General features: G+C 42.3%; 1 protein-coding gene across 1 annotated transcript in view; it reads right to left on the bottom strand.

Annotated features, from left to right (window-relative positions):
- The window catches only part of FRMD3 (FERM domain containing 3), a 350,587-nt gene that overhangs the window by 82,797 nt on the left and 251,843 nt on the right, over positions 1-15,947 (bottom strand). Inside the window, exon 6 of the mRNA XM_043977037.1 lies at positions 12,763-12,886. Within this exon, the coding sequence (XP_043832972.1) occupies positions 12,763-12,886 (124 nt within the window). The remainder of the gene's footprint in view (positions 1-12,762; positions 12,887-15,947) is intronic.

Below are 15,947 nucleotides of genomic sequence, written 5' to 3'. Positions count from 1 at the left end.
AAATGCTCATCCCTCCTGCAGTCTTGGAAGAGTTTGGACTCAGAAAGAATGGTAGATGATCAGATTATAGTTTTAGTACTGGGAAAAACCAGAGTGGTCCTTGAATCTAACTCCTGTCATTACAGATGAAAAAACTAAGACTCCCAAAGGCTGTGTGATTCCCTCAAGGTCATACAAGTTCTAAGTGGTAGAAGCAAGATTCAAACTCAACCCTGTGATTCCAGATCCACCAAAAGGGAACATTTCCTTCACCTTTTAAATCCTGTTAGGACATGCTCTTTCCTTCTGTCTTGCTTCTCCTCCACCCCCATCACCCTCCTTTTATATGAGACAGATATGACCTAATTATCCAGTGTCATCATCAATTCCTTTAGATTTATCATTACAAAGGACATCTGCATTACCCTTTACTACAGATCATCAGTTCTTAAGTATATAACTAGAGCTAGGAAATCTAACTGATTATAATCTCACTGATGGGTGAAGCTGTTCCTGAGGGTGCATTTCCCTACTTTAAAGAAAAGAAAAATCATACTTCATTACTTCCATAATGATTTGATGTAATGTGGATTATGATAGAACATCAATACTTACTGAGAATATTGAATGGAGTGAAATTCTAGCCTTTTTCCTCTTTCTCATGAAACATATGTTCTATATCACCAGTTCCTGCTAAGGGAGGTTACTGACTGATATGTGATTATTGGTGTTGGTGCCATATCCCACTATTCAATTCAATCCAATACAAACACTAATCAACCCATTACATGCTAGGCTCTGGAGACACAAGGACAAAAATGAAGCAGTCTTTCCCCATGGAGAATCTGCATTCTATTGAAGGAATATAATTTGTACAGAGATCATAATAATACCAATAATTTTAATAACTAGCATTTATAGAATACTTTATGTTTTGCAAAGCACTCTACGTACCCAGTCTCATTAGATAAGCAGCCAAAAGTATTATAATTTGGGAAGGGAAAGGACATTAGCCAAGGGGAGAATGAGGGAAGGTGTCGTGAAGAATATAACACTTGAACAGAACCTAGAAAAAACTCTGAAAGTCTGAGATGAAGAAGGAGTACATCTTATGTGTGAAGAGCATCTTGGCCAAAATGGGCAGGAATAGAAGAATGTTGAATCTAGGGAATAGATAGTGGTCCTCCAGTTTGTACATGTGAGAATGTCAAGTCAGCTACATTCAGAGTTAGTGATGAAAGGTCAGCACAGAGTAGACTCTTAATAAATGCTCATCACTGACTCGACTAACATAATGTCAATAAGGCTAGAAGAAAAGGAGGGAGAAGTCAGATTGTGGACAAAAATATTAAAAGTAAAAAAATATATATATTGGAAGTAAGTCTTCCATTCTGAGAGGTCATACCACTGTCCTTTCTTCATACACAACTGAAGATTGTGTGGATGCTTTTACTTCACTCATACCACTGTGATAGGCACGAGATATTCTCATTACTATGAAAAGAAATTCTTGTTAGAACATGGACAGAGGTCTGGGTTTATGGGGGGGCAGGTAAAGGGCTACAATTTCATCCTCTCTCTTTTTTTAAATTTTTTTTTGGGCAGGGCAATGAGGGTTAAGTGACTTGCCCAGGGTCACAAAGCTATTAAGTATCCTCCTAAATCCAAGGCCAGTGCTTTATCCACTGTGCCACCTAGCTGCCCGATTTCATCCTCTCTCAAAGCAGATTTATCTGTTACTACTGTTTCATGATTTATCATCTAAAAGGGTTACCAAGGGTGTTGAGGGATTAAGGGACTTGCCCAGATTTATGGAGTCAGTTAATTGCTACAAGTGAGACTTGACCCCGGGTCTTCTTGACTCTAAGGCAAGCTTGAAAATACAACTTAAACAAGATACGGGGGAACCTTCTGAGTCTCATATGGATTCAGCTCATAAGCAGACAAGTTTAATCTCTGTGTCAAAACAAATAGTCCTATACAGTAGTCGCCCGATGCCTGTATACTAGTAAGTGTATGTGTTAGAGCACAACTTGGTCTCAGAGTTTAGAATGCTTTCTCCATTGGTTTCCCCACCCTCTGCTCCATTCCTCTGCTTACAGCTGGACTCCCAATACTGCTTGATCCCCATTCCGTATATGCTTTTCCCATCTGACCAAAGTGATGATTTGTTGTCAGGTCTTTGACACATTGACCAGACAGAGATGAAAAGCATAGCCACAACTATGAATGGTGAGTTCCCTAAGGAAGAAGGCACAGCACTGGTCTTGTCAGACTTTGTCAGTGCATGAATAGTCAACAGGCATTTATTAAGCACTTACAGTGTACCAGGAGCTATGCTAAGCACTGAGGATACAAATAAAGGCAAAAATACCACCCCTGTCCTCAAGAGACTCACCTTCAAATAGAGGAAACAACACACAAAATTGTACATACACATTGTGTAAGTGGAAGGCTATCTCAAAGGGAAGATGCTAGCAGTTGGGTGAGGGCTAGGGTTATCAAATAAGGTCTCTAGATGAAAGTGGGATTGGAGTTGAGTCTTGGAGGAAGCCAGGGAAGTCAAGAGACAGCTGAAGAAAAGAAGAGCCTTACAAACATGTAGGGACTGGGGGTGGGGTCAGCCAATGGAAAGGCATGGGATTGGGAGATGGAGCCCCTGCACAAGGAAAAGCAGGAAGACTTAATGTCACCAGATTATAGAGTACATAGAGGAGAGCTGAAAGTAAAAAGAATAGGAAAGTAGTAAGCAGCCAGGTTTTGAAGGGTTTTAAAAGCCAAAGAGAAGATTTTATAGTTTATCTTGAAGGTGATAGGGAGCCCCTGAAGGTTACTGAGTAGAGAAGGTACCATGGTAAGAACTGCACTTGAAACAAATCATATCGGCACTTGAGTGGACAAGGGATGGGAGTGGGGAAGCACTTGAGGCAGGAAGATCAGATGAAAGCCTACTGAAAGAGTCCACGTTTGAAACGATGAGTGCTTGAACCAGGGAAGTGGACAGAAGGGGTCATACATAAGGCATGAATGCCCAGACCCACTGCAGACACAATGTAAGGTTGTTGATTCAGGAGTAATGGGTAAAAGATGCAAGCCTCTGAGATTGATGCCAGGAAAAAAAACTTTCTAAATTTTAGGGATATCCAAAAGTGGGCTGTCTCAAAAGGTGTTAGGTTCCCCCTCACTGTAAGTCTTCAGGTAGAAGATGGATGTGACCCCTTGTTAGGTATGGAATAGTGGGGATTCCTTTTGGGGTATGGGTTGAATTAGATGACCACTGAGGTCTTTCTAACTCTAATTTAACATGCCTGTTAAATTGTGGGCATTAAAATTGTTCCATGCAGGGGCAGCTAGGTGGCGCAGTGGATAGAGCACTGGCCCTGGAATCAGGAGTACCTGAGTTCGAATCCGGCCTCAGAAACTTAACACTTACTAGCTGTGCGACCCTGGGCAAGTCACTTAACCCCAATTGGCTCAGTAAAAAAAACCAAAACAAAACAAAAATTGTTCCATGCAGGGACCTCTTCACAGAATCTTCTATAACATATTGTGAATGAGGGCCCCTGGTCAAAGGTGATATGCACCAGGACACTGTGGAGATGAACTACAAGTAGAGCAAGAATGACACAACTTAAAGAAGCAATTGACAGACACTATCATAGTCAAGGGCAGGAGCTGATCTGTGATGAAGTCCAGTCCTATGCAAAACCACAGTCCCAGAGGAATGGCCAATGGCTGCAGGAATCCCTGGAGCCTTTGATCACCTCTTTTTCTCCTTCAACACTGATTGCATGCCTGCAAGTGGAAATTCTGATTCCTTATCTGGTCCACTGGTAAGACACTTAGCCTCAATTAAACCAGGATTCCATCAGGAAGATGCTGTGATTGTGTTGAGATCTTCCTAGCATCTTCCTAAGGGCAGCTAGGTGGTTTAGTGGATAGAGTACTGGGGCCAGGCCTGGAGTCAGAAAGACCTGAGCTCCAACCTGGCTTTGGACACTTATTAGCTGTGTGATTCTGGACAAGTCATTTCATTCTGTCCACCTCACTTTCCTCATCTGTAAAACAGGATTGGTAATAACAGCCTCCCAGGTTATTGTAAGGGTCAAGTGAAATATTTTGTATTTAATTTAAATATTTTTAAGTACTTAACACAGTACCTGGCACATAGTAGATACTATATAAATTTAACTGTTATTATTATTGAGGCAGCTAGGTGGCCCAGTAGATAGAACACCAGGCCCGGAGTCAGAAAGACCCATCTTCTTGAGTTCAAATCCGGCCTCAGACACTTACTAGCTGTATGACCCTGGGAAAGTCATTTAACCCTGTTGGCCTCAGTTTCCTCATCTGCAAAGTGAGCTAGAGGAGGAAATGGCAAACCACTCCTGTATCTTTGCCAAGAAAACCCCAAATGGGGTCACAAAGAGTCAGACACAACTGAAAAATGACTAACAACAACAATAAATTATTAGTCTTAATTATGGTGGTCTTGTTATGTTCCCTTGCCCTTAGCTGGGATTTCCTGTGTCTCTCATCATGACCCCATACGTGCATAAACACAAGCGCGCGCGTGCGCACGCACACGCACAACACAAATAGTGGCTTTGTCTCTCTTCCCTGCTTTGCCTCTTCTGGCTCTGAGCAGGTCAAGGCTATCTGCCAGTGAGTTCTTGGCCCCAGGCAAGGCATATTGTATGAGAACAACCAGGAGAATAACAGCACCAGTGCACATGGCCCTCAAACAGAATGTGGATCTCTTCCAAATAAACTAAGTTCTTGCCATCTCCAGTAACAATAAGAAGGTGCCAATCTCTCTGACCAAGGCAAAGTCCATAGGGCTATCAGCTCCGTGACCCCAAGCATCACGTCTCTTCTATTGGAGCCAAAGATCACATTAACACCTCTGGCTGCCTTACACCCTGCTGACCATGGTCCAGGCATGGCCCCAGGTGGGGGCCTCCTCCCACAGGGCACTATCTTCTCCTCCTCATCTTTGTACACATCCTCAGTCTCTAGAATGTGCCCCCTTCTCACCACCACCTCGTAAAATCCCCAGCTTCCCTTAAAAGCTCAACTCAAATGCCACTTTCTGCCTGAAGTTATTCCTGATCTCCCTCCCCAGCTGCTACTGCTGCTCCTTGATTACTTTTTATAAATTTTGCATATATCTTATATGCTTTTAAGCACGTGTCAGTTCCTGGAAGACAGGGACTGTGTCACTCTGGCCTTTGTATTTTCTTTTTATTTTTTCAGGGCAATGAGGATTAAGTGACTTACCCAGGGTCATACAGCTAGTAAGTGTCACGTGTCTGAGGCCAGATTTGAACTCAGGTCCTCCTGAATCCAGGGCTGGTGCTTTATCCACTGCGCCACTTAGCTGTCCAGGCCTTTGTATTTTCAATGCATAATATAAAGGCTGGCACATAATAGGGATAGGACTGGACTTGAAATTTCATTTCTATGAGGAACTCTTGGGTGAGGAAACTCCTTACCAATGCAGGTTGGCACATTCTCTGCATCTTAGGGTCTTAGATGGCTGCAAAAGGCATTCAGAGGGAAAAATGACTGGCCCAGGGTCATAAAGCCAAAATGTGTCAGAAACAGTACTTGAACTGAGGTCTTTCAGGCTTCGAGGTCCACTATGTCATGCTGCCACTTTGTTACACAGTAAGTGTTTAATAAATGCTTTTTAAATTATTGATTCATTTGAAACTCTGCTACTTACTCCCTACATAATGCTGTGTAAGTAACAGCAACAAAAACCACAGCCACAACAATAATAATAGCATTTCTATAATGTTTTTAGGTTTGCAAAGCACTATACATGCTAACTCATTTCATTGTTACAACAACTGTAGGAGGCAGATGCTATTATTATCCCCATTTTACAGATGAGGAAACTGAGGCACAGAGTGGTTAATTAACTTATGTAGGGTCATAGAGTTGGTAAACATGTAAGTCAAGATTTGAACTCAGGTCTTGCCAATTACAAGTCCTAGGCTCTAACCACTGTACCATCTAACTGCCTCCATACTTCTACTTCATTTCACTTTTGTAGGCCTTTCTTTCCATGTCTGTAAAATGAAGATATTGGGCCAGGCAAGGATTCTTTTTTTTTTTTTTTTGGTGAGGCAATTGGGATTAAGTGACTTGCCCAAGGTCACACAGCTAGTAAGTGTCAAGTGTCTGAGGCTGGATTTGAACTCAGGTTCTCCTGAATCCAGGGCCAGTGCTCTATCCACTGTGCCATCTAGCTGCCCCCCGCCCCGGCAAGGATTCTTAACCTGAAGTCCATGAACCCTAGATTTCAAGGTATCCATGAAATCAGGTAAGAAAAAAAATTACAGGGGCAGCTAGGTGGTACAGTGGATACAGCACCAGCCTGAGTTCAAATCCAGCCTCAGACACTTGACACTTACTAGCTGTGTGACCCTGGGCAAGTCACTTAACCCTTATTGCTGACAGAGAGAGAGAGAGAGAGAGAGAGAGAGAGAGAGAGAGAGAGAGAGAGAGAGAGAGAGAGAGAGAGAGAGAGATTACATCTTTATTTTCACTGTCTGAATGAAATTTAATATTTCCTTCAATTATGAACGTAGGCAGCAAATATTCTGAAAAGGGATTTGCAGGCTTCACCAAATTGCCAAAAAGTCCATGAAACATATAAAACCCATTAAGAACCTCTGCTCGAAGGTTCCCCTGAACGTCCAAATCCTGTAGGACTATAATAACATAATCATGCTTTGGCCTTCTATGAACTTTGCATGAATCCAGTGTGTTAGTTCTCTTAATACTCTCCCTTGAGATACACTTACGTCCATCCTTTCCTGAGGCCTAATTTACTCATGAAAGCTAGGGTTTAAATAGGAGACCTGCTCATTGCAATGACTGACAAAGAGATGAGCTGCTCAAGTCTGGGCCACTCTTCTCAATCTACAATATTTGATCCTTGAAAGCAGAACCCTGAGGAAAGAAAACTACGGTTCTATTTAAAGAAAAGAAAAACTAATGCTGAGTCATAAGGAGCGAAAAAAAAATCTGATGAAACAAAAACTCTCAGTAGCATGGACAGGTTTCTTAAATCTTAGAGCCAGGGGGCAGCTAGGTGGCACAGTGGATAAAACACTGGCCCTGGATGCAGGAGGACTGGAGTTCAAATTTGACCTCAGACACTTGACACTTACTAGCTGTGTGACCCTGGGCAAGTCACTTAACCCTCATTGCCCTTCCTTCCCCCACCAAAAAAAATTAAATGTTAGAGCCAAAGATGGAGAACAGCATATAGTAGCCATCCAACAATGTTCCATTCTAAAAGGAAACTTTTTAAAAATAGTTTAAGTAAAATAAGTCACCAGACTATAGATATAGATCCAGAAGGGGCCTCAAGGGATGTAATCCAAATTTTTCGTTTTATAGATGAGGATGGAAGCCTAGTGAAGTTCATAGGATCCTATAAGCTATAAGATGGAAGTAATCCAAGGGGCCCTTCTAATCCAACTCCCTCATTTTACAGATGAAGAAACCAAGGCACACAAAGGTTGTCTCTTTCACCAGTTACACAGTTATTGACTGGTAGAGATAGATGGAGATTAAGTGATTTTGCCCATTGTCATGTATACAGTAAGTGTCAGAGTTCGGTTAATAAATTTATTTTTTAAATAATAATAATAATAATAAATGTATTAAGCATCTACTGGGTCTACTGGGTACCAAACACTGTGCTATGTTTCTGGGGGTACAAGAAAAGACAAAAGACAGTCTCCACTCTCAGGGAGCTCACAGTTTAATGGGAGAGACAATACGCAAGCCACTATGTAATACCAAGCTATTTACAACATCAGTTTGAAGTAACCAACAGAGGGTAAGAACTAGAATTAAGGAGGATCAGAAAAGGCTTCTTAAAGGTGGGATTTTTACTGGGCCTTGAAGGAAGCCAAGGAAGTCAAGAAATAGGGAGAAGGAGGGAAAGTATTCTAGGCACAAGGGACAGCCAGCAAAAAGGCCCAGTCAGAAGATTGTTTGACGAAGAGTAAGGAGACCAATATCACTAAATCAAAGAGCATGTGATGGAGAATAAGGTAAAGACATGATGGGGCAGTGGAAAGGCTAGATTAAGAATACAAGGATGGGGGCAGCTAGGTGGCACAATGGATAGAGCACCGGCCCTGGAGTCAGGAGGACCTGAGTTCAAATCTGGCCTCAGACACTTAACACTTACTAGCTGTGTGACCCTGGGCAAGTCACTTAACCCCAATTGCCTCACTAAAAAAAAAAAAAAAAAGAATACAAGGATGTGAATTCAAATCCCAGATCCACCACTTATTACCCCTTGAAACAACGGACAAGATAGCTAACCTCTCTGGCCCTCAGTTTCTTCATCTATAAAATGAGGGATTCAGACTAGATGGTCTCTGGTCCTTTCACCTCTAAATTGATGATCCTTTGATGACCACCACCACCAAGCAGCTATGGCCCTTGGTGATGATGATGATGCAACTCCTATCTAGCCTAAGACAAAAACTGAAGCTGAGTCCAGAGGTTAGTCTTTGCTTCTCCATCAAGAAAGACGGGTGGGGCAGCTAGGTGGCACAGTGGATAGAGCACTGGCCCTGGAGTCAGGAGGATCTGAGTTCAAATCCAGCCTCACACACTTAACACTTACTAGCTGTGTGACCCTGGGCAAGTCACTTAACCCCCATTGCCTCACTAAAAAAAAAAGAAAGAAAGAAAGACAGGTAACTTTAGATGCTAAAAGGGGCATCCCCTACAGTCTCCAAGCAGTAACTCAATTGTCACTGCATTATCCCCTTCTTCATAGGATAGGACTGCTGGTGAGTGATTTAGAAGGAACAATAATAAATCAACCCTTTGTAAAGCTGTCATGTGCTCTCACCTATCATTCCTGCTGAACTAGGGCTTCAATCAGCACACATGAGTCTGCAGGTCATATTCTCAATACAAACCTGTCAGCATTGTCACCATCTCTTTAAAATCAAGAGTATGGCAGGCTCGGGGGGAGGGGGGGGGGTGCTGCACTGTTTCAATTAGTCCTCGAAGAGCTCCCATTCCAACCCAAAACATGACACAATGAACCACAGACTCTTTAAACCACTGGCTCCTTTTCCTATTTTCATCTTCCAAAAACAGCTCGGAACATCTCTCCATTGCACTGGCACAGAGAAAACGTGTGGCTAATTGGAGAGAAGATGAGGCACACTAGGGAAGTGCATTCAGTTATTCAAATAGATCTGGGGGATCCATCAGCACTGGCATTGTCTTCAATAGGAAGCCTAGGTGGCATAGGAGAGAGTGTTGGAATTGGAGTTGGGAAGACCTGAGTTCAAATCCTGACTCAGAAGAAGCTTACTGTTGAGTGAATCTGGGCAAGTCAGTTAAACTCTTCCCACCTCAGTTTCCTCATCTGTAAAATAGGGCTGATAATAATAGCGGCCATCTCTCAGGGTTGTTGTTTGGAGCAGCAAGAGAGATATTTGTAAGGCACTCCGTAAATCTTATAGAGCTATGTAAATGTCAGCCATAATGGTGATGGCATGGTAGATGGAGCTCTGGGCCCGGAGTCAGGAAGACCTAAGTTCAAATCTGGCTTCAGACACTTACTAGCTGCATGACCCTGGACAAGTTACTTAACCCTGTTGGTCTCAGTTTCCTCATGTATAAAATGAGGTATAGAAGAAAATGGCAAAACACTCCAGTATCTTTGCCAGGAAAACCCCAAATGGGATCACAAAGAGTCAAACATGACTGAACAATGATGATGATAGAGATTTCAACCCATTTGCACCTGTCCATGCTGCATGACTCTTGCCACTGTCTTCCCAGGAGTTCAACCCACTGGGTCAACCCAATGAGATGGGAACCTTCTTTACTTTCTCTTGCTATTGTAAGGGTACCAGTGGAAACAGCAGCTCACAGTCATCCTTTGCTCTTTCCAGGGGGAACACACTGACAGGAGAATGTCAGCCTGATGTAATAATAATAGGCTGCCATGCTATTTTGGACTACATGATACTTGAGATACACAATCTCAATTATTTCTTTTTTCAGGTAGACTTCATATGGCAGGCCTAACGTGACATATTTTGCAGCATGGACATTTCCAGCAAAGCCAGGGAATTTAGGCTCAACACTTCAGAAACACTACTTGCCTGATATAGTCCCATATTTCCCGGATGCTGCAGATCACCCTTGATGATGACAGGTAACACATCAACAAAACCAGAGACAAGTACGAGGCCCAATTAACACACCTCCAGCTTCAAACACAGCCTCACATGCTAAGCAGATACAGTACATGCCAAAGGGAGAGAGAACTGTGCCCTCTGGAGGTACCCACACCAAAGAGCATCTGGTCTTATTTTCTTTATTTTTACTGTGAGGCTTATTATGTTATATTATATTGCAGGGCAATGAGGGTTAAGTGACTTGTTCAGAGTCACATAGCCAGTAAGTGTCAAGTGTCTGAGGCCACATTTGAACTCAGGTCCTCCTGAATCCAGGGCCAGTGCTTTATCCACTGTGCCATCTAGCTGTCCCTGGAATGATAATTTTTAATAGAAAAAAAAATAGATAATAGCTGAGATGACAATAAAATAATGGAAATTTCACTTGTCAATGCTGCTTGTTGAGCTACTGTCGCATCTCCTATGGGTCCTGTGCCCAGTGATCAAAAACACAGCCTTCCATTTGACTTTGGAATCTGTAGCTCTGGGATCCTTCAAGCATAAGATTCTAAGGCACTTACTTCTTGACATCATACGGCTTTTTTTTTTCCCTCTCTAATTTTCAATATCTTCCCGTCTCAAAAGCCATTGACATGTTTTATATTGATTTCACCCAAATCAAAGCAAAAGCATGAGTACTGAACCACGGGCTACGGGGAAAATGTTCAAATCAAAAGGAAATTTAATGTCATTAAATTCCTCAACATCAAATTGATCTTTGATCCTCTGTGTCATGATTCGTAGTGTGGCAAAGCAGAAAGAGCAGGGGCTCTGAAATCAGAGGAACTAGGTTCAAATCCCACTTCTGATGGTTACTACCTCTGTGACCCTAGGCAACTCACGACCTCCCTGGCACTGTTTTCCTAATCTGAAAAATGGTTGTGTTGGATTAGATAGCTTCTGATGTCCTTTCTGATTCTATCCCTCAATCAATAAACATTTATTAAGCTCCAACTTTGTGCTAAGTCCTAGATATAAGATCCCATGACACCAAAATGAACCAAGGGGCAAATGATTTTTCTATTGCATTGTATGTAGCAAGGAATCTATGTGTCTCAATGGGGAGGTTTCAGTTCTGTGACAAATTGCTTCTACCCCCAAAGTGTGTGTGTGTGTGGGGGGAACAACGCAGGAGCTTTTTGGAATTCTTTCAAGGAATCTGAACCTTTTGAGAACACTATATCTTACTTGCCTTCATTGTACCTTTTTAGAAATTCTGCATGAATGTCTTCTTTTGGCTATCTCGGGTGTTTTTCCAGGCATCCCTCCAACCAAAGGAAAAACGGAGTTCTTTACACCCCAAAGGCAGCCATGCTATTTCTCAGACTGACCAGAAGGGGGTGTACGTGCTTAAGGCAGCTCTTCTGAGACCCATTGATTTGTTACAGATCGTGAGGTTCTATGAGGTTGTTTCCCTTCGGAGTAATGAGACCACATCTTGACTCTGGTAGTTCTCAGCTGTATGCTGCCATAACAGAGTCTATGCTCATTGCAACCTTCTAAAAACTCCAGCTCCGCTTTCCCCCAGACCCAGGTTATGATGATGGAGGAGCTATCAACACAGGCACAAAATGAGAATTCCAAGCTGGGAACTGATCCCAAGTCCCGTCTCATTTCATTTCTGATGGCTTACCCATAAGACGTTCCCCTTGTTTTTATGTAGTCAGTAGTTCCTTTCAAGATCATAGTATGAGGAAAATAGAGCAATAAAATAAAATTCTTGTCTCAAAAGCAACTGGGCAAGCACACTGCATGGGGAAGTCATTACTATTTAATATTAAAGTGTCTAACAACTGCCCTAGGAAAAGTATGTGCCAACACAGAGCTAAAAATAGAAGAGATGAGATACAGATAGAGATATATAGATAGACAGACAGACAGACAGACAGACAGACAGACAGACAGACAGACAGACAGACAGACAGATAGATAGATAGATAGATAGATAGATAGATAGATAGATAGATAGATAGATAGATAGATAGATAGATAGGCAGGCAGGCAGGCAGGCAGGCAGGCAGGCAGGCAGGCAGGCAGACAGGCAGACAGGCAGACAGACAGACAGACAGACAGACAGACAGACAGACAGACAGATAGATAGATGGATGAATAGATGGATGGATGATAGAGATAAATATACACATGGACATACAGACATATAAACATATATACGCACATAGATATAGAGACAGAGATAGAGAGATAGAGATACATATACATATACACATATATCTATAAATCTTACTTTAGGAAACAGAGTAGTTGACAAGTTACCATTAGGAAGAAAAAAAACAGACAAGAAAAATATCATCCCAACAATTCCTCCAAGTTCCCTAAGGTAGTTTACACTGTACCACATACAGATGTAATGATTAATAATGACAGCTACCCTCTCTTCCTTGATGACACATGTGAAAACAAAACCAAGAATTCTGCAAACATGCAACTAAGCCTCTGGCTTCTCAAAAAGGGATTTCTGTATACTATCCATCATCGAAGCACACACTCACAGGTTTCTCTGACAGACAGCACACCGTATTACCTGAGTTCATTCCTGTGTGTTTCCATTATTTTCCTTTCCAGCTTGTGGGACTGCTTAGGGAAAATCTCAAAGTCACTGATGTAATTCTCTGGGTGTTCATCAGGGTCATAATCCCCAAGCTCAGCTGTGAGGAGAGAAAGAAATGGGGAGGGAAGGAGGGAGGGAGGGAGGGAAGGAGGGAGGGAGGGAGGGAGAGAGAGAGAGAGAGAGAGAGAGAGAGAGAGAGAGAGAGAAAGAGAGAGAGTGAGAAAGAGATTAAGAACAAGTAAATGAGCATTATGCAGCAAACATTTCCCAATGGGGATTACATGCCACTCTGAAATAATTAAAGGAAAGGTCAAATTAAGTGCATACCTAACACAATATGTTTGTTATCTCCCTCCCAGTCACCAAAGAACTCCATGGCAGCAACTGCTCTTTCTGTATCCTCCATGGTTACCCTTGAACTCTTTTTGGTTTTGGTTTTTTGGGACAATGGAGGTTAAGTGACTTGCCCAGGGTCATACATCTAGTAAGTGTCAAGTGTCTGAGGCAGAATTTGAATTCAGGTCCTGCTGAATCCAGGGCAGGTGCTTTATCCACTGTGCCACCTAGCTGCCCCCCTACCCTTGATCTCTTAATGTTCATTTGAAGCTAAGTAGCAAAGGTAGAGGGTTACAATTCAAAATTCATGATTCCGGGTAGCTAGGTGGTACAGTGGATAGAGCACCAGCCCTGGATTCAGGAGGACCTGAGTTCAAATCTGACCTCAGACACTTGACACTTACTAGCTATGTGACCCTGGCCAAGTCACTTAACCCCAACTGCCTGGAAAGAAAAAAGATAAAAAAATGACAAAATGACAAAATTCATGATTCCTCATTTAGTTTCTTTTCCCCATTGATTTTTTTTACTTTTTTTTTTTTTTTTTGGTGAGGCAATTGGGGTTAAGTGACTTGCCTAGGGTCACAGAGCTAGTAAGTGATAAGTGTCTGAGGCCAGATTTGAACTCAGGTCCTCCTAAATCCAGGGCCAGTGCTCTATCCACTGCGCCACCTAGCTGCCCCCCCCCCAATTGATTTTAAAGAGAGAGAACATGGTGTAGAGTAGTAGTGATGGTGGTGGTTAATGAGTCATTTTCAGTCATGTCCAATTCTTTGTGACCCCCATTTGGGGTTTTCTTGACAAAGATTTTGGAGTGGTTTGCCATTTCCTTCTCCAGCTCATTTTACAAATGAGGAAACTGAGGCAAATAGGGTTAAGTGACTTGCCCAGGGTCATATAGCTAAGTGTCTGAGGCCAGATTTGAATTCAAGAAGATAAATCTTCCTTATTCCAGGCCTGGCACTCTATCCACTTTGCCACCTAACCACCACAGAATGGTGGTGTCCAACTGAAATAGAAATAGGAGCCACTAAACATTACATAAGATCCCCTGCAGACACACGTTTGCCACCTCTGCTGTAAAAGATAGAGAGCTGGCTTCAGAGCTAGAAAGACCCAAGTTCAAGTCCTCCTGCTGACATATGTCAGCTGTATCACCTGGGCACACTGAAGTCATTTAACTTCTCAGTGTGGTAGGCATTTGTCTTGAGATTATAAATCACACATTGTACAAATATAACCTATATCAGATTACTTGCTGTCTTGGGGAGGGGGGAGAGCGGAAGAAAAATTTGAATCTAGAAATCTTATAAAAACAAATGTTGAAAACTGTCTCTAAATGTAACTGGAAAATAATAAAATATTTACATGGGGAAAGAAAAGATTATAAATCACAGAGAAGGTGCTGACCTGTACCAGTAGAGGGCATTTCCTCAAGTAAAAGTTCCCTATACAAATGAAATCACAAGTCCTGTCACCATCCCCCCATTTTAAAGTAGCATCAATATCACTGTGGCTTTTCTGTCTTTCCATAGCTTCAGCAGGGCTGTGATCACATGTGGGAGTATTTGGCGGCAGCACCCCATTAAATAAATACCAATAGAGCCAGCAAGAAGCATTTCTCTAATTATTTACTTTTTAATGTTCTCCTTAGCTATCCCTGGAGCCCCATTACTATGAGTTCTTGCTTACGGCTCCAATTTGTGATAGCCATACAGGCAAATGACAATTGTTATGTTCTCTGGTAAATGGCAGTTTCTAATCGTTTTTTTTAAAAAAAAGTTTTATTGATATTTTTTGTTTCTATGCCACAATGTAAAAATCATTTCCCAATATGTCTCTCCCAACTCCATTTAGCCCTTCCCTGTGCTGCACCCCCTCCAGGCTGCTCCCTAAATATTTACTCACACTCCCAGACTGGGTCCCCAAAGGGCAAATGCTAACTTAGGTTCTACCGATAACTGACTAGTCCTTCTTCTAGAGGCTTAATTAGTTCTTAGCAAAGTCATTTACATAGATGGTAAGGTAAGATCAGTATAAAACAATCCCCCCATAAACCTGCGGCTCATTTCCTCATGAAAACACACAGTACACAGACAGAGACGGGGCTCAAACCTAAGCAAACAATGGGAGTGAGGTATGTGCAATATCAATACGTGGCAAAGGCAGCTCACAACCTATCTAATACTGCAGGGCCTGCAAGTCCTTTCTCCCTGTGTAGGAAGTAGTCATGCTTCTTGAAACTACGTCATCCCTCAGGTGACTGTCTCTCTGTATCTGCATCTGTCCTGTCTGCTCTGCATCTAGTAGCCTCCATGACATGATTGACAGTGAAGGCAAGAGGATGGGGAGGGGAAAGAGAGAAAAAATTTACTTCCTCACCCTGCTGCCCTCTGGTATGAGTGCAGGCATCTTCTTCTATAACTTCCTCCAACTCTCAAACTCAAATCTGAACTCCTTAACTGCTGAATGGCTTCCTTAATTTAAAGACAGGCCCAAGAAAAAAAGGAGGAAAGAAACAAAGAAGGAAGGAAAGAAAAAAAAAGATGCATATCAGTTGTCTTGAACCAAGTCCTTGGCAGTTAGCTTTAATGCTGAAGTCTAGGCAAACAGTGAACCCTACATATCTCTTCCCAGAGGAAGGATGTCCCCTGCCTGGTACTCAGGCTATCTCTGTGGGAATAGACCCTCCAAAAGTCTTGGAGTGTAAAAGATGAGATCCTCTTGAAGTATGATGAATTCTTCATGGTTTAAACTGCCAGTGTAGTGTAGTATCTTCCTTTAATGGGGGAATCTCCAATCTCTGTGTCTTTGCACTGGCT

The sequence above is a fragment of the Dromiciops gliroides genome, chromosome 1 (assembly GCF_019393635.1).
Source record: "Dromiciops gliroides isolate mDroGli1 chromosome 1, mDroGli1.pri, whole genome shotgun sequence".
NCBI lineage: Eukaryota > Metazoa > Chordata > Mammalia > Microbiotheria > Microbiotheriidae > Dromiciops > Dromiciops gliroides.
Note: the sequence above shows the minus strand (reverse complement) of the source record. Positions and strands in the feature narration are given on the sequence as shown.